The sequence below is a fragment of the Taurulus bubalis genome, assembly GCF_910589615.1.
Source record: "Taurulus bubalis genome assembly, chromosome: 10".
In the NCBI taxonomy this organism is placed as follows: domain Eukaryota; kingdom Metazoa; phylum Chordata; class Actinopteri; order Perciformes; family Cottidae; genus Taurulus; species Taurulus bubalis.
This window is the reverse complement of record NC_136598.1, coordinates 12,757,937-12,784,205: the sequence shown is the minus strand read 5'-3', so window position 1 is coordinate 12,784,205 and position 26,269 is coordinate 12,757,937. Positions and strand designations below refer to the sequence as shown.

The 26,269-nt window shown below is 41.9% G+C and overlaps 1 protein-coding gene across 2 annotated transcripts; it reads left to right on the top strand.

The window, feature by feature from the left end:
- The first annotated feature begins 300 nt into the window (after window positions 1–300).
- LOC306742948 (heterogeneous nuclear ribonucleoprotein L-like) lies at window positions 301–10,701 on the top strand. 2 transcript variants are annotated; one of them, XM_079225407.1, is made up of 14 exons: window positions 301–405; window positions 1,396–1,511; window positions 1,738–1,975; window positions 2,360–2,445; window positions 2,905–3,001; window positions 3,239–3,311; window positions 6,399–6,431; window positions 6,978–7,049; window positions 7,318–7,565; window positions 8,334–8,455; window positions 8,811–9,012; window positions 9,155–9,212; window positions 9,371–9,481; window positions 10,118–10,701. In XM_079225407.1, the coding sequence occupies exons 1-14, from the start codon at window positions 328–330 to the stop codon at window positions 10,174–10,176; spliced, it is 1,593 nt and encodes a 530-aa protein (XP_079081533.1). In that variant the 5' UTR covers window positions 301–327; the 3' UTR covers window positions 10,177–10,701. The 2 variants fall into 2 exon arrangements, with proteins under 2 accessions (XP_079081533.1, XP_079081532.1); XM_079225406.1 differs by having other exon boundaries at window positions 9,371–9,487.
- The last annotated feature ends 15,568 nt before the right edge of the window (window positions 10,702–26,269 follow it).

Genomic DNA, 26,269 nt, shown 5'->3' with positions numbered 1-26,269 from the left:
TAAATCTTGCATAACAATTGACCTATAAATAGACGTATTCCTTGTTTTATACTTGGTCATTGTTGCGCTGTCTATGTTTTATTTATATATAATGAATCTGATTCTGGTTCTGATTTCCAGCCTGCCGTTCTAAACGTAAACCGTGTTAACGCTTACTGCGCCCCCATTGGCTGTTACTCAAGTAACGGATAGATCGACGGCTACCTGAGCCTATCACGGCCCGCGCGGCCGCTATACTGGGCGTGGACACACGACCCTCGTTTTTCTTGACTTTTCCGTCCATTTCAGTTTAGCGTCACTACCACCATCCTTTTTAACCGGGACAACATGGCTACTGCAGCGAGCCGTTACTACAGCGAGGACGGTAGGGCAACGAAACGACAGAAAACCGACGGAATGGCCACGGTGAGTCGTGTGCGCGAGAGCCGCAGTGGAAGATTAGTACAAGTTACCGGACGAACACGCGCGGCTCGGTCGCTGCGTTCGTGGTTGAATTCGCGTTCATTCAGACGCGCGTTTGGCTAAAATAAAGTGTCACGATGCGTAAGATATACTGTTAGTGTGATGGATTTGTCCGGTTGTCTCCGCTTTGTCACGTAATTACACACCCGGGCCTCACAAAGACACCCCCTGAAACACTATCCGCACAGATACCTGTGCTGTGCGGCCCCGGTGGGATCGTTTGAGGCGGGTGCTCTGACCGGGCCTCGCCTGAGCCTGGCTTTGTTCTAGTAGTTAGCTACATGCTAGCCGCGAGCTAACCGCTCTACATTGTGACAACGAGGCTGGCTAGCATCCGAGCAGCCGTTCACGCGGGGAAACATTTTACTGTAACGCCACGTGTAGGTTTTAAGTAACCAACATTTGGAGAAAAGTGTATTAAATGAAACATTAAAACAATGCGTGGCGATTAATACCCCACCCCCAGCTGCAGCATGAGGTTAGCTAATTGGCATGTTTTGAGGTCAATACGGGACGAATAATAACCAATAGCAGCTGTAATCTCCACCTATCTAGAGATGGAAAAGGTATTCCGAGTCGCTACTCGAGTAAAGGTAACCATCACACTGCGAAAACCCTAATAAAAACAAGCAAAGGTCATTCAGTGTTCAGGTGTCTAAAGTAGAATAACTTTTAGTCCGACCGATGTTTTACTATTATGTTTTTGTTGGCTTAGTATTACTGCTATTATTGTGTATGTTGCATTGTAGTACTATACATATTTTTCCTTCTATTTTATAGTTATTTTACCATCTCTTTATATACTTTGTGGTCGTGTTGTCGGAGGGAACAGACCACAAGATTGCATCAGGGAGGGCTCTGAAGCATGTATGCACCTCAGATAACTAAATATTTACACTCAACATGCTAATTCACTTGTTTTCTTCATCATAGGGATATGAAGACCCACACAAGACCCTTCCATCTGTTGTGGTGCACGTCAGGGGACTGGTGGACGGCGTTACAGAAGCTGATCTGGTGGAGGCCCTGCAAGAATTTGGAGCAATCAGGTAGAGGAAGAGAGCAACTCCATTTGTGTTGGAAAACTATGTTAAAAGAGAACCTGGGCCATTAGCACAGTCCAAATCATATTGGGTGACATGGGTTAACCTTTTGCTGGCAAGATACGAAGTTACAAGTAAAATTGTAGCAAGCAACCGGCTGCAATTGTGACCCAGTTGAGTTAACCGCATCGGCCTCCTCATCTAACCGCTTCTTTTTTTTCTTTTTTTTAAGCTATGTGGTGGTGATGCCCAAGAAACGCCAGGCGCTGGTGGAGTACGAAGACATGAACGGGGCGTCTACAGCCGTGACCTATGCTGCAGACAACCAAGTATACATCGCCGGCCATCCGGCCTTCATCAACTACTCCACGAGCCAGAAGATCTCCAGGCCAGGAGACTCCGATGACTCGAGAAGTGTCAACAATGTTCTCCTGCTCACCATCATGAACCCTATCTACCCCATCACATCGGTAAATGCACATATTTGTACTAGAATTGTGATCATATTAGCTATAGACATTTTCCAGTTTTTCGGAGCAGGGTGTCAACATGTTTATTTCTGCTGCAATGTTGGGCATTTTAACATTGAGGGTCTGAGAGGATTCACTTGGTTTTTAGAGCCAGACATAAAGACATTTGAGGAACTGGAGATGTTGACACTTCCGCTTTGTTTCTCCCTCAGAGGTTGTGGCTTCATATAGATTTCTGACTACTAACAAACTAAATCTGCACATAATCGTCATAGCTCTGTTATAGTTTGCATGTTAAACCGATTGATCACATTTTCACATGCTAAAGTGTTATGCTCACTGTTTGATCTTAACATTTGGCCCGTGTTGTACATGTATTCACAGGACGTCCTCTACACCATCTGCAACAACTGCGGGCCTGTCCAGAGAATTGTCATCTTCAGGAAGAACGGCGTCCAGGCGATGGTTGAATATCCTTTTTTTAATGGGGTGCTACCTGACAACAAATCTGATTGTTGATTACCACAAAATAGTTGTTGCTGTAGTTTTATCAGAGCGAACTTATCTGGTGGGTTTTGTCAGTTTGAAACACCAGTTCTCTGGTACAAACCAGTCTTAGAATGTGGGCGTATGTCACAGATGCTAACGATAAAACCCTGTTCATCATAGTGAACTGGTGATTGGCTGGCGATGTCTGTCGATCATCAGGAGGCTTATGCATAGGCAAACTTGTATTTTATCGAGGTGGAGATCATTTGAAAAAGTACCTGACTATCTGTGGTGGACACTTGTATCTCTGTAGACTTGACAACAATCCTGTGTGCAGGTTTTGTTGTTGTGGCTTTTGGTAAATCTGGTCTAAATCTTCACTCCTGTCATAAAGAAAAAACCTGGTACTTCCCCGTCTTGTCCTTAACTCCTGTCATTACGTTCGACTCCGTGCAAAGTGCCCAGCGGGCCAAGGCGTCCCTCAACGGAGCAGACATCTACTCCGGCTGCTGCACGCTGAAGATCGAGTATGCCAAGGTAACGCTGCAATGCACAGCCAGTGTTCCTTGGTGACATGGGCGCGCTGAACACGGAACAACAAACACCTGCACAATATAATGCAAACAAACACCATAGCTTCGCTTGGAATGTTACCTTTCTGGGTTGACGTATTGCCTCACAATTTGGATCTAAAATGTTCTATTACTGTCTAAATGTGTATAAATAGCCACTTGTTTGTATCTTCATGCATTCATATAAGTTATGTCTCCTCAGCCCACTCGTCTGAATGTGTTCAAGAATGACCAAGACACCTGGGACTACACAAACCCCAACCTCGGAGGCCCAGGTAAAACATCTGACACACTCCACCTGCTTTGTAGCTGAAAAGCCTGATGTTAAGCATCCTTGCTGCTACTGTGGGAAGTTTCAGCAACACTCTTCATTGATGATGCCACTAAATGGATTTAAATTGTGTCCAATGCTGATATGTAGTGTTTTTCTTTTTGGGAAGAACTTGTGTGGCATTATGACTGAAGTGTTGCTCTTGGGCTTACTTTTTGTCGTGGTTCGTACTTTCCGATAACCCACTACGGTCAGAGTTTGTATGCCGGTTTGGGGGAAAGCAGGGGTGCGATGAGAATAATATTCAGGTTGGATTACTCAAAACAATCCAGCTGTAGAAATTAGTGGTCACATGAGATGTGAAATGAATACCCACAATTCCAGCTACATAATTGTGTGTTTAAGAGCTTTGCAGTGTGGCAAGAATGGCAGGAACACATTTGCAGAAAGAAAGATTACTCTCAAGCTTTTTTTAAGTGTTTCAGCTTTATATTCTATTTGACTTTTTTTTGGGAGTTTCAAATATTAATTCTCTGCAAACGAGAGAATGAGGCCTTGTGACACTTGATGACATGGGGCTCCAGTGCATCAGAGTTTTGCTTACCGTTTACAAGCTGAGGCAGAAAACAGTGTCGTTGTCTGATGGGCCTTGCCAAGTGATTGTTTTAATAACCTAAACAAATTAATATGCAAAGTGTTCTTTAAGTAGCATTTGGTGTTCCTGCCCTCCTGACCACACCGCTAAATGTTGCGTTCGTAAGTTCAAAATGTTAGCAACATTATTTTTTGAAGCGTTAATGAAACATGTATTTCAACTTTGACTTGAAAGACAGTCACTGGAGACACATTTCTTTGCCAATAAGACAGATCCTGGTCTTTTCCACTGTCTAACTTCTACCTTTTTTTTTTTTTTTTTTTAAATTCTCCCATTTTCGTTGTGTTTTTAAACTTTACCAACAACATACTAAAGTCGAGCATGTGTGGTCAGAGAACCGGCTCAAACATGAGTTTGATATAAAACAAAGTGGCTCTGACAAAAGAGCAGTTAGCCAAACTCAAACTTGCAGCCTTATTTTGAAGTGCGATTTGTCTAAGAAGTGAGGACAGAGGCATGGACCAGCGTCGGTAAACAGAACATCTGCAACATCATGTAACTCTTACCTCCTGATAAATCGGTGATATCAGCAAGTCCAACAAAAACATGCACAGGACAGCGAGGCTGATACATGCTGACAACATCACCACTCTAACCACCATCTCAAGTATCCACTTCTTCAGCGAGGACACAGCCACTATCATACAGAGGGCCAAATGTCCCCCGAGACACGAGGGGACAAACTACAAGACACCACCCATTCAACATGCCGATGTAGGACTGATATACCACTCATTCCTCGTCTCTGCATTCCAGCACAAGAGAAGAGCCACTTCTAGAGGGTGGTGGGGTACTAAGCTACACTTGAAGCCCTTCCTCGTTTTTTTTTTTTCCTCTTACCCATTTCGAGACACAAGCGAATGACACATTGAAAGCAGGCCAAAGCTTGCATCTACACCCCCCCCCCACTGTCTACACCAAACGGAGACTGATACCAGAGAAGACACAGCATCCACCCAAACAGAAGCTAGAGACTGACATCTCAGTACGACTGACTGCATACTGATACTAACCAGTCGTCATTTGAAAATGCCTCGGCCCTTCCTGTACTGATTTGGGCTGCGTTGTTGACCACAAAAACCCATTCAAGCAACACACTCGCTGGCGCCCCCACCAACTGATCCAATAGACGACTCGCACCCTTGAATCAAGCTGTAGCCAGCCACATTGGAGTCAACACAAGACAACTGATGAAGACGAGACACTGCTGACAACACCATCAAGCACACTCTGGGCCTTTTTTTTTTTTGGGGTTTTATGTGGAATTCAGCTTTTCTCTCTTGCTCTTTCTCCATCTTTTTCTCCCTCTGATTTTCTTCCTACATGCATCCCTGTTTAGCTATTCCTTTTTTTTTCTTTTTTTAGTGCAGTTTTTTTCTTATTTATTCTAAAGTCTAGAACCTGTGTAACGCCTTCCATGTGATGCAGGTTTGGCAATTTGCGGCTAAGAGGAGCCAGCTTCCCAACTGAACTGTGCTCTATGGCAGCCTCAAGGCCTCCCAGTGGGCGCTAAGCGGACTATTCCAAAAAAAAGGGACAAAAAGGACGGAAACGGCCGACCAACCCACCCACCAATGGGCGTTTCAGCTTGATAAAACCAGTGAATCGATCCTGCGGTGGAGTTGTTTCTCCCCAAAAGAGGAAATGGATAAGAGTGTGGGATGGATGGAATGAATTGAGTGGTGGAACTGCTACAGCAAATATCTTCCTCCCCACTGTTTGTAAGCATGCAGTAAGTAAATCGAGACCCTCCCCGGGGAACATAACTGCACAGCACCACATGACCCCAAAGCCCCAGCACCCAACATCGCCACACAAGACTGACATGACTCCATTTCTCCCCCTCCCCCTCATACAGGCTTAATCTTTCTCTTTCTGGAAGAGGGTGTTGATTGGGGTTCTGTCGGAGCTGGCGGTTTTCTAATGTCACTCAAACCTGCTGTATGTCTGTTCACTACGTCACGTCTTGTCCCAGGAATCTCATCTATACATGGTTTCCCCAGCTTTCTTTGGGGAATTAAATCATGCTTTTAATCCGGGGTGTGAACTTGATATGATTTCATGTCGGATGTGCTTGGGCCATGACCAACCCTGTTCATTACAAAGTGAGGAGAGCGTTTCATCCAGCAGCCACACTGGTCGCAGGTGTCCCAACGCTTCCAACAAAAGTTTGTTGCCAAATCACTTTTAGATTCTGTAAGAGCCCGGTTGGTTACCCGCTGAGGTACCAAGCTATCCTCATGTTTAATTAAAATTCTATATCTATTTATAAATCCTGAAATGCATCTCAAATGAGGACACATCGTTTTGTCATGAGTGGTTTTACTGCACACTCCCGACATTCTAACAGGGGTAATTTCACATTTGCCCGAGGGAGGGGGAAAAAATGAAGTACTTCTTTGATTCTGATTGTGTATGACTTGTGTACCTGTGCAGATGGTGATGGAGATGGCAATGGGAGCAATCCAGGTATGTGTGAGTGTACAGACTTTTACTCATGGCTAAATAGAGTGACTTGTTTGATATTTAGGATAGGCATATATATACTGAAAAGGCTTATGCCTGTCTGTTCAGTCGTATTGTATATAATTTATAAAATATATTTATTGTGTCTGTGATGGCACCTCTCTTCCCAATTCCATCAACTAATTTGAATAGAGACAAAGTAAATCACTAAGATTGACTTTGCAGCATCATATTGTATGAAGAGAGCCGTGCAGAGTGGCGACCATTAGCCAATGGGGACACTCATGCACAGCTGGCCCGGCTATATAAACCAAGCGCAGAAGCTCAGCTGTAACTGCTGAGGTAGACATTACTCCACTATCTTTACAGAGACAATAGTTGTTATCTGCTATATTAATGTTCAAAGAAAGTTACCCATGACAAATGATTTACTTTATGGTGTGACGTCCCACATCAAATGCTGTCTCTCGATGACATACTATGAATGCTCAGGCATCCCATTGTCGTCTCTTCTTTTCCTGACCCCTTATTTTGTCTTCCTGGTCTCAGAGGATGTCAATGCCAACCCCAACAAGCGCCAGAGGCAGCCTGCTCTGCTGGGAGACCACCCTCCAGAGTACGGTAAGGCTCTTCAGAGGAACGAGAGCAAACTGCTTCTGTCTTCCATACTCTGGAAGTTTAAAAGGACTACAGGACTTTTTTGTTTGTGGATTATTAAACTTGAAGTATGGTTGCTGTATTAACTGGTCCTCCACACAATTTTTAGCTGTGACATTAAGATATTGGGACCAAATCTTGGTGACACTTTTCTCGTAGAATGGTTCTCTCGAGTTGACTCTTCTGTTTTTTTCTCAATTTATTCCATTCCCTCATTTGCCTCATTCTTCAGGTGGTGGCTACCACGGCTACGATGAGAGCTACGGTTCCCCGCCCTATGAGGGGCGTCGCATGGGTCCACCAATGAGGGGGCGCGGAGGCAGAAGCTACGGGCCGAACTACGGGCCTCCTCCCCCTCCTCCTGGCGAGTACGGTGGCCACGCCGAGTCTCCAGTTGTCATGTTGTACGGCTTGGAGCCCGTCAAGATGAACGCCGACCGCGTCTTCAATATCTTTTGCCTCTACGGCAACGTGGAAAGGGTCAGTATCTTGACAGTCGATGTGTCTATTAGTGCTGTGAAGGGGAAAGAGGCTGCCGACAAAGATTTACAAGCTCCCACGTTATTAGCGCAATGTTTCAGAAGGGCAAACATGAAATACATACAAGAAAATGATCTACAATCGCATGACGTGAAATAACTCTTTGTAATTCCCTTTGAGCTTTTAGTTGGAATTAAACCAATTTGTCTCTCCCATTTCCTAAGTCATATTATGGGTCAAGGATTGTGTAAATAAAAAAGAAAGTAGAATAGTTGTGACATGGGCTTTGCTGCGTAACTGGAAAATGTACCTCCCATAACCACACTCACCCTTACCCTAAGCCAGTGATTTTCAACCACTATGCCGTGGCACACCAGTGTGCCATGAGATCGTCAGGTGTACCATGGGAAAATGTCCAATTTCATTTAATCGGTCCCAAAAAATATTATTTAGTTGCCGCAAATAATTTTCCATTGTTGAGTCTGAGCCTGCAATATAGTGGCTGGCCTAGTAATGAAATACTCTTCCATGCCAGTAGGTAGCACAATAAGTACCTACCATATATGCTACAATGTGACATTTTTTTTTGGTTGTTGGTGTGCCGCGGGATTTATCTTTTTTTTATTGTAGAAAATGTGCCGCGGCTCAAAAAAGGTTGAAAAACACTGCCCTAAACCATCACCTCAAACCCAACAGATTTGTCTCCAAATGAGTCTTTAATGTCTCTTAAGGGCACCGGTCAATCCTGTCTTGTGTCCCCATCCACAGGTGAAGTTCATGAAGAGTAAGCCCGGGGCAGCCATGGTGGAAATGGGAGACTGCTATGCAGTGGATCGCGCCATCACTCACCTCAACAACAACTTTCTCTTCGGACAGAGACTGAATGTGTGGTGAGTTCATCCGTCTAGGCCCAGAAACCTCTGTTGTCCAGAGGGAGTAAGCCATTCTATAAAGTACGATGCCTCGAGCAGATTAAACCTACTGGTCTTATTCCAGAAATGTAGGGGTCAGGTCAAACAAACTGCTAAAGGAAGAAATAATGTGTGTACTGGCAACTCCTTGGGAAGTGAGGGGGGGGGGGGGGGTACAAGTCTGCACAACAACCGCTAATAACTCTTTTTATAATATACAGCCCCTTTTGTTAGGGCATGAGGTGTGGCCATAATCCAGCCTCTACTGCTGTTTCTCCTGATTTGTAAATGAAAAATGCAAGTTTTTAAAACGTATAACCCTCCTTCCTTGCAGCGTGTCCAAGCAGCAAGCCATTGTCCCTGGTCAGTGCTACGAGCTAGACGACGGCTCGAGCAGTTTCAAGGACTTTCACGGCTCCAGGAACAACCGGTTCACCTCGCCGGAGCAAGCGGCCAAAAACCGTATCCAGCACCCGAGCAACGTGTTGCACTTCTTCAACGCCCAGCCAGACGTCACGCCAGAGATCTTTACTCAGGTCTGTAGAAAGCGTTAATACTGGTTAGTGTAGGTTATGAATGTGTTTACGGCCATGAAAGTATCTTGAGAGAAAGCTTTAGCTGTGAGAATAAAGCTGTGGTGCTCGCAGTCCCTAATGGTTCATGTTGTGTTCTTTACAGATTTGTGATGAGCTCGGTGTCAAGAGTCCCGTCAACGTCAAAATGTTCACAGGAAAGAGTAAGCTGCTTTGATTCTGTTTATTGGGGATATGCTTTTGTGAAGTTTAAAACTCTGAACATGTTAAGAAAAACGATTGCTGTATCACATGACATGCACTGCACATGGAAAAATGCTTGTATCTGGAACGTGTGGTGTAATTGACTCCTAACCACCAGGTGGCGCAGCCCCCAGCGACCGCAGTGCCTCCGGTCTGCTGGAGTGGGAGTCGATCAACGATGCCATGGAGGCCCTGGCCCTGATGAACCACTTCCAGATGAAAAATGCAGGTACGGGTAAGACACCGAAACTGTTCCCATGAACCCTAACCTCGCACAAATTCAGACTGAAAACGTGAATTGGAAAGAAATCCAAGGAGACTTGTTGTTTGAGGTACAGACTCTTATACCTGTACAGCGTTTATACAATTTAGATGCTTTAAGATGGGATTTTACTACTCTGGAACGTTATATAACCAAGTAAATGTAGGCTCATCAAGTACTGTACTGGAGTACCTTTTTTTTTTTTTAGGTACTTGTACTGTACTAGTATTTGTATTTTGTAACCATAAGCTTATTCTGCTGTGTGTTGTACATGTCTAGTGGAGTAAAAATGACTGTGTGCCTCTGAATTGTAGTTGAAAAGAAGTGTATATCTTAGCAAGAAATGGAAATACTTGAGTAAAGTACAAGTACCTCAAACTTGTACTTAAGTACAGCACTTGAGTTAATGTACTAGATTACTTTTCACCGATGTCTAATTCAAATGAATCCGGGTTCTGTGTATTTAGTTGTCTGTACCGCAGCCTACAACAACAAAAACAAAAAATAATGTGTTAACACGGTTAAATGGGAAGGAAGAGCATTTCCTCTCAGGGTGATGTTTCTTGAAGCCTCATCTGTGTGTCTCTCTCTCTCCCCCTCCAGCCGGTCCTTACCCGTACACCCTCAAGCTGTGCTTCTCCACCGTTCAGCACGCCAACTGAGCGCACCCTCGGAGCCAGTAAGACGAAGATTGGCCCACCATTCCCACGTTCACATGTACTTGGAACACGACTGCTTGTAACGCGCCTGGAGGAATTAGATTTTTAAAAAAACGCTTCAAAAAATCCTAAGACGTTTTCACAATGCAATTGATCCATAAAGTATAAGCGCCTCATATTTGGTCTATTAAGCAGATCTAACGAATGCCAACAGGCATAAAACAAGTCTAAATATTTATGCCCCAGATGTGTTTCTAGAGTATCAGTACCTGTGTGTCTTCAATATTAAGTTGTCCTTTTTACTTTTTTGTATTATGCTTCTACAGTGTCTGAATGGTTTGGTTTTATGCTCAGGTGGTTCGGCAGCAGTGGACAACATCCTTTTGTAAAAGAGTTTGTCTTTTGGAACTTTTATTATAGCTCACTTTTTTCTTTCCTTTGTTGTTTTAATTGATGCCCATTCAGTTCTGCGTTTCCGTGTCAGATATGCAGAGGGAGAATTGTTTTGTTCTAAGAAAATAAAAAATAAAAAACAACTTAATCTTGTTTATTCCTCCTGAAAGTGTTTCCTGTCGGTTCCGACGGTGTACTAAAAGCGGGCTGTGGCTGGACACTAGTCTCCTACACGGGCATGAAGGAGACGAAGACTTAGAAGAAGCATCAAGTAGATTATCTTCTGAGCCGGTCACAATTATAGACCAAGTAAGTGTGAAAAATATGAACCCTCATTTATGATCTACCTACTAATTATGTAACCAAAGACATGAAGAACCGTGATATTTTTGATCCGACTGAGTCAGCTGGAGAACGTTTACACTCGAGACTCAGTTTTGGGTTCGACTGTAGACTAAAATGGAAAGCGTCTCCCGAGGTGTTCCCTCTGTATCATCACTAGAACTTTGTTCACAATTTAAGTCTATGCTTTCATTTTTCATGGAGGAACCACGAATATCAAATTAGCTTTCCCTGACAGACTTATTTTTAATGCCGAATGCAACTTTAAAATTGAACTGGCTGAAACAATGAAATAATTTTACAATCACATAATGCACAATTGTGGAACAACGACTTCCTAAATGAAAATGTCTTTATGGATGGATAGGCACAGACTAGATGCAACTGAAGAGGTACAACCTCACCAGGGCGGGACCTTTGCTGTAGACTTTGATAGCAACCACAATCGATTATAAATCTCAATGTATGTAAAGGACTTATGATTGTCATTGTACGACAGGGTTGCACAACGACATTTAGATTGTAGTGCCAACTTGCTACAAGAAAAAACAACTATATATATATATATATATATATATTCTGAATCAGTCACGTGGTACGGCCGGCTCGCGAGGCTTCGAACGTCACCACATACGTCATTGACACAAGCCTCGGTACGCGCTTCAACAAAATCTACCTGGATTACTCGACACGCGCATCGAAGCATCGACACGAAAGGACACATCACTAATTTACAGACACATCCGGTTTTGTGTTTTTACATTGATTATTTTACACATACACATTTATATAAGGCATTATAAACAGGATTGGCCAAATAATCTTTTTGATGTGAATTCAGATTTTTTTTAATTAAGTGCAATTTCAATAACAGGAGTAATGCCACTTACAGATTCATAATTTTTTTTTATTATTTTGTTGATTAGTATTAATAGTATGTTGTTTTTTTTTTGTTTTTTTTATGGTAGGACCAGATTTGTCCCAATTCTCCACAATAGGTGAGCTGTATTTGTGATAAGAGCATAAAGTGAGGGTGTTCAAAATATAAACCATTTATTTTATATAACAAATGCTCTAAAAATGAACAAGATGGTTAGTGGATTTGACTTTTTCATCTTGTCATCATCATTCATGTCTAAACAACCAATGTGTCCATGATTACATTGTTGACAAGAGCACAACGTTCTTCACAAATCTAGCCTCTTGGTCAATTGGGAGGCCCTGTAAAAAAAAAAAATTCAGTATTATATTAAGTGTTTTATTTCATTATTAAACACTTTTGCTGTATTAATTACAGACGCTATATGAGAGTTATGATTTTTCATACAAGATAAGACATCTATGAAGCCTAATCTGTGAATAAAAGGTATTGTAATAGGCATCCATGTACACTCAAACTGTTGCGGGAGAGGACAAGAACAAAAGTGTGTTCTGTAGTCTCATGAACAAGAGTACAGAAAGTACACGGTTCTGATATGAATCCAAAGCGTTTCTGCAAAAAATTCCCCAAATATATATAATATGATATGTATGATGTATGTATGTACAAATATGTGAAGTAATTCAATCATGAACCAGGTTGCCTGCTTTTACTGTAACATTCCCGAGGGTGGCAACAGAGGACCGTTTAAATATATTATGTATTCCATGTAAAAACGTATCAATTTGTCTGTGTAGGATATATATTTTGTATTTACATATACATATTTTATAATATAATTGTTATAATATATACTTTGATATATTATATGATGTTGAGGAACCACCTCACCCTCTGGCAAAAATAGTGCTGGTTCTGACCCACTAAAAGGAGTTTTAGTGGGTAAAAAAAATCTGAATGCATCTGAATGTGCTACAGAGGTCACCGCTATATTATCCAAGACCCACCGGCCTTGACGGCGCCTCATTTGTGTTTCATCTGGATAAAGAATTGTTTGTGTGGACAAAGTTTTAAGAAAAATACCTGTGTTTATAAATGTTATACAATGTAATTGTATAGTGCTTTTCTAGTCTTCCGACTACTCAGAGTGCTTTAGCGTGTTTGTGTAGAATAGGATTTAATTCAATACTAAAATATGCTTCCACATTGTTGGATCTGAACCTGCAATAAACCTGCAATATGTTTTTGGCCACTTGGTGGAAAGTTGTGAACAATGACAAAAATAAATGTTTCTTCAGCTCCACTATTTCACTGTCCTGCAAAGTTTATATTAAATTGCAACATGAATGTGTAATTTTATCATGTTTACATTTTTTTACTTGTATTTAATTGAAATGTTCAATATTGTAGGTCATTGGTGGGTTTACAGTATTTTATGACTTTTTAAAGTGTACATTTTAATGCAAACACAAATCATAATATATATGTTTTCATGCTAGCCAAACCCAGATTAAAAAGCCGTCAGGGTGACGTAACGACCCCCTTCTTTCACATGGTCCGTGTTTGTCCCAAAATCCTCCGAAAAAAACCTCATCCCCACTCCACTAGAACACGTCTCCTTAGCGACCTGTCGCTGTCTCGGTTGCCATGGTGCTTTGCCGCAATTTCCCGGATGTAGTACCCCCCCCCCCCCTCTCTGTTCAACCAAACATGGCGTCGGGAAAGTGATACTTCAGTTTACCCAAAGTTAGCCCCGCGTCTGCTCTCTGAAACAGAGGTACGTTTATTTCCACACCGGGTTGGCGGCAGAAAAAAAAGTTCCCCTGCGAGTTTTCGGGTGAGTGAAGACATTTTGTTTTTAAATAGTTGTAGTTCGCTGCGCGCTAGCTTGTGGCGCGTCTCCGCTCCCCGTCCAGTAGCTAACGGCGGCTAACGCTAGCTGCTTTCAAGTCTGGGGTTTGAGGCGACCGGAGGGACTCCTCTTTCGGTCTGGTCCCTCCGGTTGTCTGAGGAACACCTCACTGCGAGCGGGAGGTGTAACGCTGGTGGCTTTCACGGTACAGCCGCGTTACAAGGCGATGAATCACTTGTGAAAGTTGTTTAAACAATTAAAAGCCGCATCTGTGGGCACATAACCAAGCTAATTGTACGGCAGGGCTGCGCGTCTATGCTCAGACTCGCTGAGCTCGATGGACGGCTTAGTGGCAAATCCAGAAGAAAAGCTATCCGTCTGCCAGCTATCGCGAAGCTTACGTTACTTTTCGGTTTTCAAGTATTCTGTCAAGTGGAAAACCGTAAACTATTTTAAAAACCTCTTGGATCAGCTGGGGGGAAAATGCCTCGTCACAAAGCTGGAAGAAGGGCTGTTTTTGTGACCTCATGAACAGTTTACAGTGTGTTTGTTTGTTGAGATACGTGGTTCTCGCGGGGCAGTGAGGCTACAAACATGATGATCTTACAGAGATGATGCGTTGATGTAGATTAAACTAACCATCAGGATATAAAGGAGTTAAAACATCCAACGTCCATATTGATGCAGCGGTGATATTAATAAAAAAAAACATTATATATGAAAGGGGCAATTTTATTGTACAATGATTTCTATGTTTTTGTTTTTGTACCTTTGGTACCCTTTGCTGATAGTTACTGTTTTGAATGTAGGACTTTTACTGATAATGGACTATTCAAAGTGTGGTATTAGTACATTTACTAAGTAAAGGATCTTCTTCTACAACTGATTAATGGTATTACAATGTGCATGTAACTTTATTAACTGGTCACAAATGTGGTCAACTTTATTTTTCTCTGCTGAAGCAGGTGTGTGTTTCTGGCCAGACTGAAGGAGGAAAGAGGATATTGTCTGTCTGAGATTTGATTAAGTTGCTCTCTCCCCTCAATGACCCCACTTTTTTTATTGGACAAGTCCTTTCTTCTCTCCTTTGGTCTTTTAATGTGGTCCCTCCCTCCTCCTTTTCTCCTTAGCTGGCATACATGTATCTGCGTTATTCATGTGTGCATAAGTGAGTGGAAAAGAGATTATGCGTGCAGTTAGTCAGCAAGGTTGTGCGATTAGTACGGTGCACACCATACATTCTTGGGATGCCAGAGCTGTATGGAGGGGTCACTTTTCTCTCTTGCATACTCACAGCCATACCTCAGCAGTGAGCACCCTTATCAAAATCATCCCCCATCTCCGTGTCATGCTCTCTGAGTTATGCAGCAAGGATAACTGTGTCAGGAAGGGAAGGAACTGGTTGTCAGCTGAGAAAATCACCCAGGAGCTACAGGTCAGATGGCAAAGTAGATCAGCGTACTATCTGTTACAGTTTAAAAAGTTAAGTATTTGTAAGATAAGAGAGAGAAAATAATTGCTCATTGGAAGCTGGTGTTTTCACGATCCTTTTAGGAACGAGACAAAGAAGAGTTGGTTGCCGTTTGTGAAAAAACATGCTCTAAATAAGTTTATTGTGGTGAATTTCCATTATTGGGATAAGTGAATATCCTCACTCGAGGGACTTATCATGTAAGAAAGAACAGACAATGTTGCTGTTTAAAAAAAAATATATATATATATTTTTTTTTTTATGCCGTGGAACTTCATGATTAATAATGACATGAGAAAGTTTTTTATTTGTAACAAGTTTGTAATGCAAGTCAAATATGTTAAGACCATCCCTATTAGTAACAGTGAAGGGACCTGTGGTACCCTGGAGACTGCAGAATGGACCTGAATGAAAAAGGCTTGCTTCTCATAACACTTCAGCTAGTACTCAAAAAATAACTTATGAAATCATTCACATCCCAAACGTTTATGTGCGATGAAACATTTGATTTTCAGAGCACTGAACAGCAACAGCTGATTTGACTATTTATAAATATGTCTCTGGTTTAAGTCCAGATGGGGACTTTTGTATCATCACTCATTTCCTATCATCTCTCTGCGGGCGCCATGTAATTATGGCATAAAATCCTATTCGTCGATTGATGACCGTTGACAGACAAGTCGGATGTTGTCGTTTGGCGACCTGAGGGTCCCTCAGTGAGAGAGACACACACACACACACACACACACACACACACACACACACACACACACACACACACACACACACACACACACACACACACACACACACACCCTGCTGTTTAGGTTTCTTCCATGAACTCCAAACGGCTATAGTATCGACATATGAGTTGGCAGCTAAAGGCTGTGGTCGGTCTTATTAGCAGGAGGCACTGAGAGCCAGATACATTACCCTCCACGTTTGAGGAACCATGTGGCAAATTTATTATCAAGCATTCAAAATGCCAGTGTCACTGACTCTCTCTGTGTGCATTCCTTGCTGGTTTAGCGCATGCTGTGGCAGATGAGCAAGCATTGGAAAGTCTTGTCTTTCTCCTGGTGTCAGATTTCACAGAAGAAAAAAAGATAGCTAGATAGAAAAAGGAGGGAGAGAGGGAGAGAGAGGGAGAGGGAGAGGGAGAGGGAGAGAGGGAGGGAGAGGGAGGGAGAGAGAGAGGGAGAGAGGGAGAGAGGGAGAGAGAGGGAGAGAGGGAGAGAGGGAGGGAGAGAGGGAGGGAGAGAGAGAGGGAGAGAGAGAGAGAGAGAGAGAGAGAGATATCTCTCCATCCATCCCACGTGCAGGTAGGTCTGAGTGTTGTGAAGGGGGGAGGCACAGTGCAGAGCCAACACTGGGCCAGATTCAGCTAATGGCTGCCAGCCAACAACCAGGTCTGCAGAGAAAACACAGCAAATATTGACTCCGCCTCATATCAGGGGAGAAAACACTTTTAGTGTGGCTGAACTTATTTTTTCTTTTTGTTCTGTACTTTGTTTTTGGTTATTATCGGGGTCAGTTCCTTGATTTCTTTCCTCAATGTCTATCTTTTTGACCCATTAGCTAATCAAGCCATACATATTATTATTTTTTGGCCTGCAGAAACAAGAGAAATAAAAAAATAAACTATAAAATGGCACGTAAAAGGGTCCAGTGAGCGAGGATGAAGCTAAGCTGACTGATAACGGATTTAAAACCCCTAGGTGGGTCATATCAGACCCCTGCATTTTGCTTCTCCCCTGTAACAGGGAGACTAGGCAGGCTTATTGCCCTGGAGGAAAGAAAATCCTCTCAGGAATGACTGCAGCAGCCAACATCAACACAACCCTCTAGGTGCTCAGTAACAGAGGCAAGCACACGCATGAATAAAATAATTATTCATAACAATAACCCACTTCTGAGAATCTGTTTCAACCACTTAGTCTGGGTTTCTGGCCACTGTTGTGTCAGCATATAAGGAGTGAATGTGTATTGGGGAAAAAGAAAACTCAGAAGAAACTTCTTGCTCAACCTTTCTTTTGTTTCTGTCTCATCATACTTTTGATTGTGACTACAATCTCACCGATTCTGTTGCTATTCAGCTCTGTAGAGATTAATTCCTCCCTTGCCTTAGAATCATTGAACCAGTGCACATAATCCCATAATAGTCAAACAGTCTATTCTATTCCACTTTCCCATATACAGCAAACTGTCAATGATACGATTATTGTAATCATTTTAGAGCCACGATGTGAATGTGTTAAACTAAAAGGATTAATTTGTCATCTTCTGTTCTGACAGACTACGTGGTTAACTGAGTCAATTACCAGAAAAAAATGGTGATTTTAATTTGTGGCGTAAAATTGTTGTGATGACTCTTTTCTCTCATTTACATTATTGTAAACTGAAATATATCTTTTGTTTTTTGACTGTTGTATTGGACAAAGCAAGCACTCTAAAGACGTCTCTTTGGGCTTTACCGAGTTGTGATGATAATTGGCACTATTTTCTGAAAATGTATAATATTGTATATTAATTGATGAGTGGCGCAAATAATCGTCAGATACAGGGTCTGAAATACATTTTCTACCTCACCCGTCCCTGTGGTAGGTCACTGACAACCACACACACAATTGTATTTTACGCCACTTCTAAAATCTATCGAGCACTTGATAGTTTTTAACAACTAGTGGTAGCAGACAATAGAAATATGGAATGTGTCATGTAATCTTAGTCGTTGACTATTCCATGGCAGGTGACTTGAAATCTTCACTAATCTACTTGTAGTTTCAAGGCCTCGTCAGATTAATCGATAATGAATATCGTTGCTTCCATAGATGGTAATGTTTTTTTTAAACTTTGCACACAGCAACATAGGGAGGAGTTTGTTCTTGTGTTTGCATGTGCAGTTGTTTTAATCTCACCCGGAAAAAATCAAGCTTGGGCCTGCACGTTCCCAATGATACAGAAGTTTCACAAACTCAACACAAAGAGAGTTCTGGATGGTGGCCCCGTTTCACCTCTGCTGTTTTGGTGGTGTTGCAATGCTCATGCATGTTATGGTGGGAGGAGCAGAAGCAGTTTTTTTTTAAACTCTGGAATAATCTGTATGACAGAGACAAGACTTTTGTTGCAGCGCTCGGCCTGTAAATGTGTATGTTTTATCGAATCGGGCTCCACTCAAGTACTCTTACACCATCTTGAAGATTAATCAAACTACATTAAGACATACTGGTGTTTTTTTTTATTAACTTTTTTAGGAAGTTGTAGATTTCCACCGTTTAGTCGAAGATAGAATTTCTGATGAAACAACTGTATGCAGCTTGAATGTTTTTTGGTATAAACATGTCCAAACGTTGAATACTTGTTGTCCGTGGCTTGCACTTGCTCATGCACACCACAGTGGTAGAAGGAGAATCAAAATCACTTCCCTTCCTACATATTTTCACAGTTTGTGTATTTCACCAGCATCTGATTACAATAACTAATCCTGAATAACATTCACCGGTCTAATGCTGTATTTGGCAGAGCCGTCGTGCAGACAGTAAATCTCCTCGCAGCTGACAGAGTGTTGAATTGCCTCACTAATGACTAAGGTTGGGTTCCAACACGTCCGGTACCTACCGGACCGAAAAGCAACGCAGATTTCGGTGCTTCCTTCCGGTGCCTGAGCCGATTTAAATACATTTTTTTTTACACTACTCTGTAAAGTTGCACGGTATATAGATACTAAAAAGGTAGCGCGGTGCCCACACGTTAAAAACGATTATTAAAATAGCGCGGATCAGAGTGCACTCGCTGCTCTGCTCTCTGTCTGCCTGCATGCAGAGCGGGGCTCGAGGGGGCGGGGCTTGCAGCGCTCACACACACACAGCGCGCGCACACAGATCGCTGGAGACACGAGCACAAGCTTTTGAACGTCCGTCCTCGGCTTGATGGATCAAAGCTCTCCAGTTGATATTAATGATGACGTGTAGTCCAGTAAAGCAGCAGTTTTAGGATCCAACAGTGTCTGAGTTCTGTTGCACACGGTCCCATCAGGCCATGATGCTTGTGTCTGTTCTTTTTTTAAATATATATTTTTATAGTTTGAAGTTAAAAGGTTTGAAGCGTGTTTTGTATGTATTTATTTATTTATATCTATAGTATACTTTAAACAGTTAATAATATTGTTCAATTTGAAGAAAAGAAATTGCCTTGGCAACAAAAAAGTATCGGTTCAGGCACCGTTTAGGCACCGGTATCGTTTTAAAAGTTTCGGTTTAGCACCAGTATCAGAAAAAACCCAAACGATACCCATCCCTACTAATGACGGGGGTGGGGGGTCGGTGTGATGTTTGACCTCGCTTCACAACGACATCACCTCATTGTTGCCGGTTTTTGACGGGGTGCCATCATCGTGTAATGATGGCGCTCCACTGAATCATGTGTTTTACAGTAAGTTTGATGTTTAACACCACGCTGACATTGTGCAGTAGTATTGCGTCTTATGGCCAGAGTAGTCGAGTACCGGTGGAATGAAAGTACATTTACATACTCAAGGGCTGTGCCTGAGTACAAATTTGAGGTACTTTAACTTAACCTGAGTATTTACATTTGTCTGACAGCATTAGTTACTTATTATTATTATTATTATTGTTATTATTATTATTGTTTCCTTTCCAGTGAAAACCACCTATCGCCCAATTTTGAAAGGGATCATATTTTCAGACTGTTTTTGGATGCTTGTCTTGGCTAGAGATAAACAAACACAAAAACTGGTGGTGTTGAGACTTCTTTTCAGCTTTCACCCGCAGCTGTGCAAACTCTGAGCACAACAACTTTGCATATGCATTGTTTTGTTCATTGTGTGTGTGTGTGTGTGTGTGTGTGTGTGTGTGTGTGTGTGTGTGTGTGTGTGTGTGTGCTTGTGTGCTTGTGTGATCTAGGTAGCGCTCTCTTTATCATTGACCTTTCCACATTCCACAACCTGCTCCTAGAAGTCGGCCGTCATTGGCTGCAACACTGCATTGCTTTGTTTGAACTCTACCACGGGATTGGCTGCTTTGTGTGTTGTCTGGCTTCGATACGTTGAGTGGACCTGTTCCTGCTGTATTTTTACTCTCAAAGGAATGTCAACAGGCCTTTTCCTTATTAAGGCTGACACCTTGGAGTTTGTTAGATAGTAGATGATGGATAATAAGACAAATGGACATGTTTCACGGCTGGATTTAATAAAGAACTCTTTATTATGAACTGTTTTAATGTACCTTTTTTATGTTAGATTGCTACCTTCTGATGAAATAGTATGGAGGGTTCTGATTACATTTTAAAGCAGCTTGCATATTCATTCAGTTAGTCATTCCCCTACATTATGCTGAAATATATCTTCTGTGGTGTTTGTTACATATTACAAGACATTCATAAAGTTTCCAGTTTCTTGTCATATGCAGAACAACGATCACAGCGAAGTAGTAGTTATTAATGACATGTTTTGTTCTCAGGCTCCTTCCAACAGTCTACTAACAGTGATACTAACTTTTGTATTTTATATGCACTGGCATTATAAAATGTAGAAGAATAGGTCTGTTGTCTTTCTTTCAGTTTCATACATCTTGAGAGTACATCTCTTGGAAGTATGCCTCTGGAATAGGCTTTTGTTTGAATTGAATGTGTGTTAAAGCCACTGTGTGAGCTGTTTAGAGTGGCAACACAGAGTCAATATTTGACACGGTTCCAGTGTTGCCCGAAGGTTTGTTGTGTTTAAGATGTGTTTTGGCATTTAGCCATGGCTCACTATCTCTGTGTCCTCTGTAATGTCGCTGGTGATGGATCTTTTTATATTAGCAGGCAGACATGGAATTTCACAGCAACCTGCCTTTTTATAGTGCTATAAATAGTAATAATTTGAGCCATAATGTCAGAACATGCTGTGCCACAAAGTGACTCATTGTCGTGTCTTGTAAAAGCTTTCTTCAAAACGATCATGTCCTCATTAACCTTAATGATGCAACAAAAGAAGAATATTTCACCTTCCTCCCCTTTTATTTCTCTCATGTGATGTTCATAATCAATCAATTTGTATTATTTTTATAGACAATGTACTTAACTCAAAGTAGCAATTGGTTTATATGTATTGATGCATTAATGTGTACCTCACTTTAATGTTGGAGCTGGTAAAAGTAGCTTGTGAATTTCAAGTCAATTAAGTGTAATATTCATCTATAATATTGCATCATTTGTTTGTTGTTATTTTTGTATTATTAATCTGAATCTGTAAAGTAACTACATATGTTAGATAAATGTAGTAGAGTAAAAAGTACAATATATTACAGTGAAACACTGACATTTCACCACAGAATGAGTTATTTTACTTGTAGTACATGTTGCTTACACATAGGCCACTTTCACGTAAATAAAAAATCCAGGACTTTTACTTGTAGTGGAGTATTTTCACATCGTGCTCTTGGTACTGGTACTTCAGTTCAGTCTCTGAGTACTTCTTCCACTGCTGCAGCGCAGGTAACAGTATACACATGTGAACGGCAGCCGTGTGACAGAAGGAAGGAAGAAAAGGGTTCCCGTGTCTGTTGGAGCCTATTTGACAGGACTTTAGTGGCTAATAGACCCGCTCTCATGGGTCCCTCCCTCCACTGACGTCATGATACTGTGCCGCGTTTTGCTGAAACCATAGGAATGCGACACACTTTGTATTTGCAGCCCCAAGCCGCGACGCTTTTCTGTTTTTAAAATATACTCACGTTTATACTTTTTTTTTTATATATAAATATATATATATATATATATATATACACGTCGTTATCAGTCACCGGGTCCGTTGTCTTCTATGAAGACGTAACGACGAGGGAGTTTGAGTTCTTCACGGAAACAACTTTGTTGCTGCAGGGAGTCTGTTTCTTTTTCTTCTTCCCGGAGTTGTTCCTCAGCTGCGTTTCCGACATGAGATCAGGTGGATAGTAAGTCACCGGACCTGTGACTAAAAGTGAGTTTCGCTATACGTTTGAATTGCCGAGTTGTGGCGGTGCGTAAAAGCAGGTTACAACTTCACGTCGCGGGCACTGGCACCGAGCGAAAGGTAATCTGGGTCACAGCAACACAACTCTGTGCTTAAAGTCTCACAGCGTGGATTAACTGAGTCAGGGGGAAGAGGCATAATAACTGTATTGTTTGCCGTGTGTGAAGGGAGGGGAGCGAAGAACTATCTGTGTTTCAGCCCCGTCGGACTGCTGGTAGCTGTTGGCTCTTACCATTCAAACCTGTTACTCTGTTATTGACTGCTCGTGTTTGTGCGTCCAGGCAGCTGCTGGACTCCCGGGCGCCTGTCTCTCTTTGCACAAGTGTTGGTGACACTCGGGGAAGGTGGCGTTCAAACTCAGTAGGAAGTTGTGTATTTGTGCTCTTTTCTGCAGGAAGTTTGTTTTGTGCATTTTATGTTATTTAATAAAGCAGACTGGTGTCCTTAATCATATTTAATCATTTATAGGTTCCTTGTGTCAGACTAAGTACTTTATAGGTTATTTGGTCTGAGATATGCATATCAAGAATGGAGTTGCCTGCAATTGGTCATTTCGGTGCTTTTTGAGTGTTGGAAGAATGTAATTTGGGTTGCACATTTAATATGTATGATTCTTAAAAGCTGCAGATTCATTCAAGTCATTCTTTTATCCTTCCTCATTTACTTTAGTAATGTGCAAAACACCATGGTGTGTGTTTTATTACAAAGTAAATATCTAAATTGGCTTGAGTTTTTTTTTAATCTCTGTGTTTAAATTAATGTTACTCATTTAATAACTTCACGTAACCTATTTTTTATTGTTGAACCCGCTTCACTGAAAAGGATCTAGTCCAAAGTCCTCTAAATTGCGTCATTTAACATCAGTGCCGTGATTCCAGGCTCCTCTTCAGTGAGTATCATCTTTACAGATTATACCAAACGCTCACATATGCAGAGATTAAATGATAGCGGCTCCTTCAAATTGTAAACGTTCAACATATTTGGGGTTTTGCTTCATCCTCCATGAGTTTAGAGTCCCCTGATATATTGTCCCACCCTTACGTGAAATGTCTCCTGTCCTGTGTACACCAACTGTGAGGACTCCTATCATACACTTATGGAGTATAATCCATAAATGTATGATATTGTGCTTTTGACCAGATCGTATTCAGCATGTATGTGCACTGATGAAACGACTGAAATCTGTTTTTAACCTGTTGTTCCATTTGACATCTCATGAAACTGCACCACCCTGCTAATCTTAATATCATGCAATGTGAACGTGAATAAGTGCAACCACCAGCTCTGTGTTGTAGCTACCTAATTTACTCTAATATTAGTCAAATGTTTGCACACATTGTCTTGTATCAAGGCTGAGACTGTCACACATGCACAGTTTTGTTAAGAATTCCGATCTTACCAATACAACACTGTAAGAAAGCTCAATTCTTAAAGTCATCTAGCATCCGTCTAGTACAAGGACCTTGAATTGTACTTCAGTGTGTACTACCCTCCCCTGTTGTGAGCAGGCTGACGGTAACCTGAACACATCTTGTCTGTGCGTTGTTGGCAGGTTACGAGCCGTCATTGAGAGGTTATATACGGTCTTGATTCTGGAAATGCGGTCAGCGAATGTATCACTCATTGTGGCCCGTATGTGAACGAGAGTGATTCTATGCATTCCAGTTATTCCATAAACATGAGAGTTTTGCATTAGACAAAGGACACTTATTACTTTTTCCAACTTGTGGTAACTGGAAAAAGTGCTCAGAATAGTGAAGTTAAGCATCAGTATTAAGTCTATGAGCTAGGTATTTTGTGAATGTGTGTTTTATAAAGAAGAATGATTTCAAGAGCAGGACTGGTGGTCTTCTTGATGAATCAACTAGGGCTGCAACTAACGATTATTTTAATAATCGGTTGATTATTTTTTCGATGAATCGGATAAAAAAATGTTTTTATCAAAAAAACGTTCATTTCCAACCCTTTATTCAAAAACAGAAGTGACAGTGCAAAACATCTTCAGAAAGTGCACAAACAGGTTGCTCCTTGAACATCCCTGAGCTGTTAATTAAAACAACAAAATGGACTAACACTAAAAACATACACATCTATGCTTTACATCTGCCAAATGTGAGCCCTTTTTACTGTAATTGATCCCTCCAGAGGCTGCATTTAGCATACCCTGCTTTATCAATATGTATGAAATACTGGGACAGAGGGAAGCTGTACTGCTACATATAGAGCGTCCTCTTCCTTAAACTCTTTCATTCTGGGTCTCTTATGACCACGACGTCACGTTGTTGGCTAAGCCCAACTACGTGATTTGCTTCATTCTACTTTGAGTAAAAAAAAACTAAAAAAAAACCTGCAGCCAGATCTGCCGGTTTAATGTTAACGAGTGACAGCGTGAACTGAACCAGACCGGGGGGTGACGGCATGTTTCATCACGATACGTTTTTTTTACAAGCAAGACTGAACTGTAACGGAACATAACGTAACTTTAACGACAATACACAACCCAAACACGTTAGCTAACGTGATAGCAAGCTGACTAGCTTCCATTAAAAACAAGTTTGAGGTACATGAAGACGCTGATTGGCCAAGACTCGACTTGTCAAAGATCTTCTATTTTTGAGAACATCACAACCTCAGCTTTTCTCGTGTCTCACTCCAATCTCAGAAACGCTGGCCGGCCAGTTGCTCTGCTCCGCTCTTTTTTTTCTTCTCCGCCCGGCGTAATAATCGCGCGACACAACGAATCGATAATGAAATTCGTTGCAACGCTTTTGATAATCGATTTTTAGCGATTTGTTGTTGCAGCCCTAGAATCAACTGCGAGCTAACAAGTAATTACACAGGTTTATCTTCCTTGTTGCATGGTGGGAGGAGAAAGTAAAATCCTCAAATCCGTCTGTAATGAATCATCATGAAGATTTACTTTTGGCACTTTGAAGTGTGTTCATAGAGTGTTGTTTGTGTTTTCTTAGGAAGATGGTTGTGCACGGTGTGGCTCGATGGAGCCGCAGACAGAAAATCATTAGAGCGAAGAGTGTGATGCACGCTCTTTGTGAGGTGTTTTCACGGTGATACTTTTCCCAATGTGTATGACCGGGTGGACGTGACAAGATGGTTATTACAGGTAACTTACTTTATGTGAGGTCACCACTGGGTCGATGATAGGATAGGCTAACGTTTTTAATGAGCAGGTGCTGTAAAAAAACAGAAAATCACCAAGGCGACAGAACATTTTCAGTTTTGTGTCCTGATTGGAGCAAAACATTGTCAATTTGTAAGATGACCTTTATCTGCCCTGTACTGGGAAACTCTAATTATATTTTATATGTCGACATCTTTAATGCTTAAATAAAACATTGGAGAGGACAAACGTTTAGCTCATGTTAAGTACGTAAGTGACGTAACGTTTACGACAGGCTTTCTCACTGTTCAGCCAGGCATACGGGGAGGGGGGAGAGAGAGAGCAGAAGAAGACAGGGGGGGGGGGAGAGCAGAAAGAGAGGTCGAGCGGAGTGGTGGGGTGATGGGATTGTTATGGATACTGAGTGGGAGAGAGGGTAAAACACAGAGGGAGGCTATAACTACAGTGGCTGCTGTGTTCAGGGAGGGGTTGCTTGTTTTCCTCTGAGAGAGGAGGGGTCCTTTTATAGCTTCTGGTTGACTCTGTATGTTTGAGTGGGTGTCAGGGAGCAGCAGTGGAGCTCTGCTACTGTTCTTATCCTCAAGTTAAAATATTTTGTTCCGTCCCAAGCCATATCCCATTTGCAGAACAGGATTTGTACTCCGTGGAGGCACTCATTGCACCGTCACGCCTCACTGTTTTATTTTTTCAGATATTCTGTGAGGAACTGAACATGCAGAGAACTGTTATCAACCCTGAGAAAAACAATGAGGTAGTTTGGTCAGCTGTACAAACTGTGATTGATCCATGGTGTGTCTTTGCTGTCTGAGCCAGTTGTTATTTCAGTCTGTGTTTCTGTGTAATTCATTAAGTCCATGTTTATGAAATTAATGATTTAGTGGTGAGGGAGAGCAGACATCTGTTGCGCTCATCCTCCCTTCTGAGACCAGGGGGGGCTGTGTGTAGGGTTGGGACCGAAAAGCAACGCAGATTTCGGTGCTTCCTTCCGGTGCTTGAGCCGATTTAAATAC

What these genes read in the sequence shown, in the direction of transcription:
- LOC306742948 (XM_079225406.1), top strand. Translation starts at nt 328, where the DNA reads ATGGCTACTGCAGCGAGCCGTTACTACAGCGAGGACGGTAGGGCAACG. An exon ending in TGGCAATGGGAGCAATCCAG is followed by an intron (nt 6,432 to 6,977) that starts GTATGTGTGAGT and finishes TCCTGGTCTCAG; the next exon opens with AGGATGTCAATGCCAACCCC. An exon ending in TCTACGGCAACGTGGAAAGG is followed by an intron (nt 7,566 to 8,333) that starts GTCAGTATCTTG and finishes CCCCATCCACAG; the next exon opens with GTGAAGTTCATGAAGAGTAA.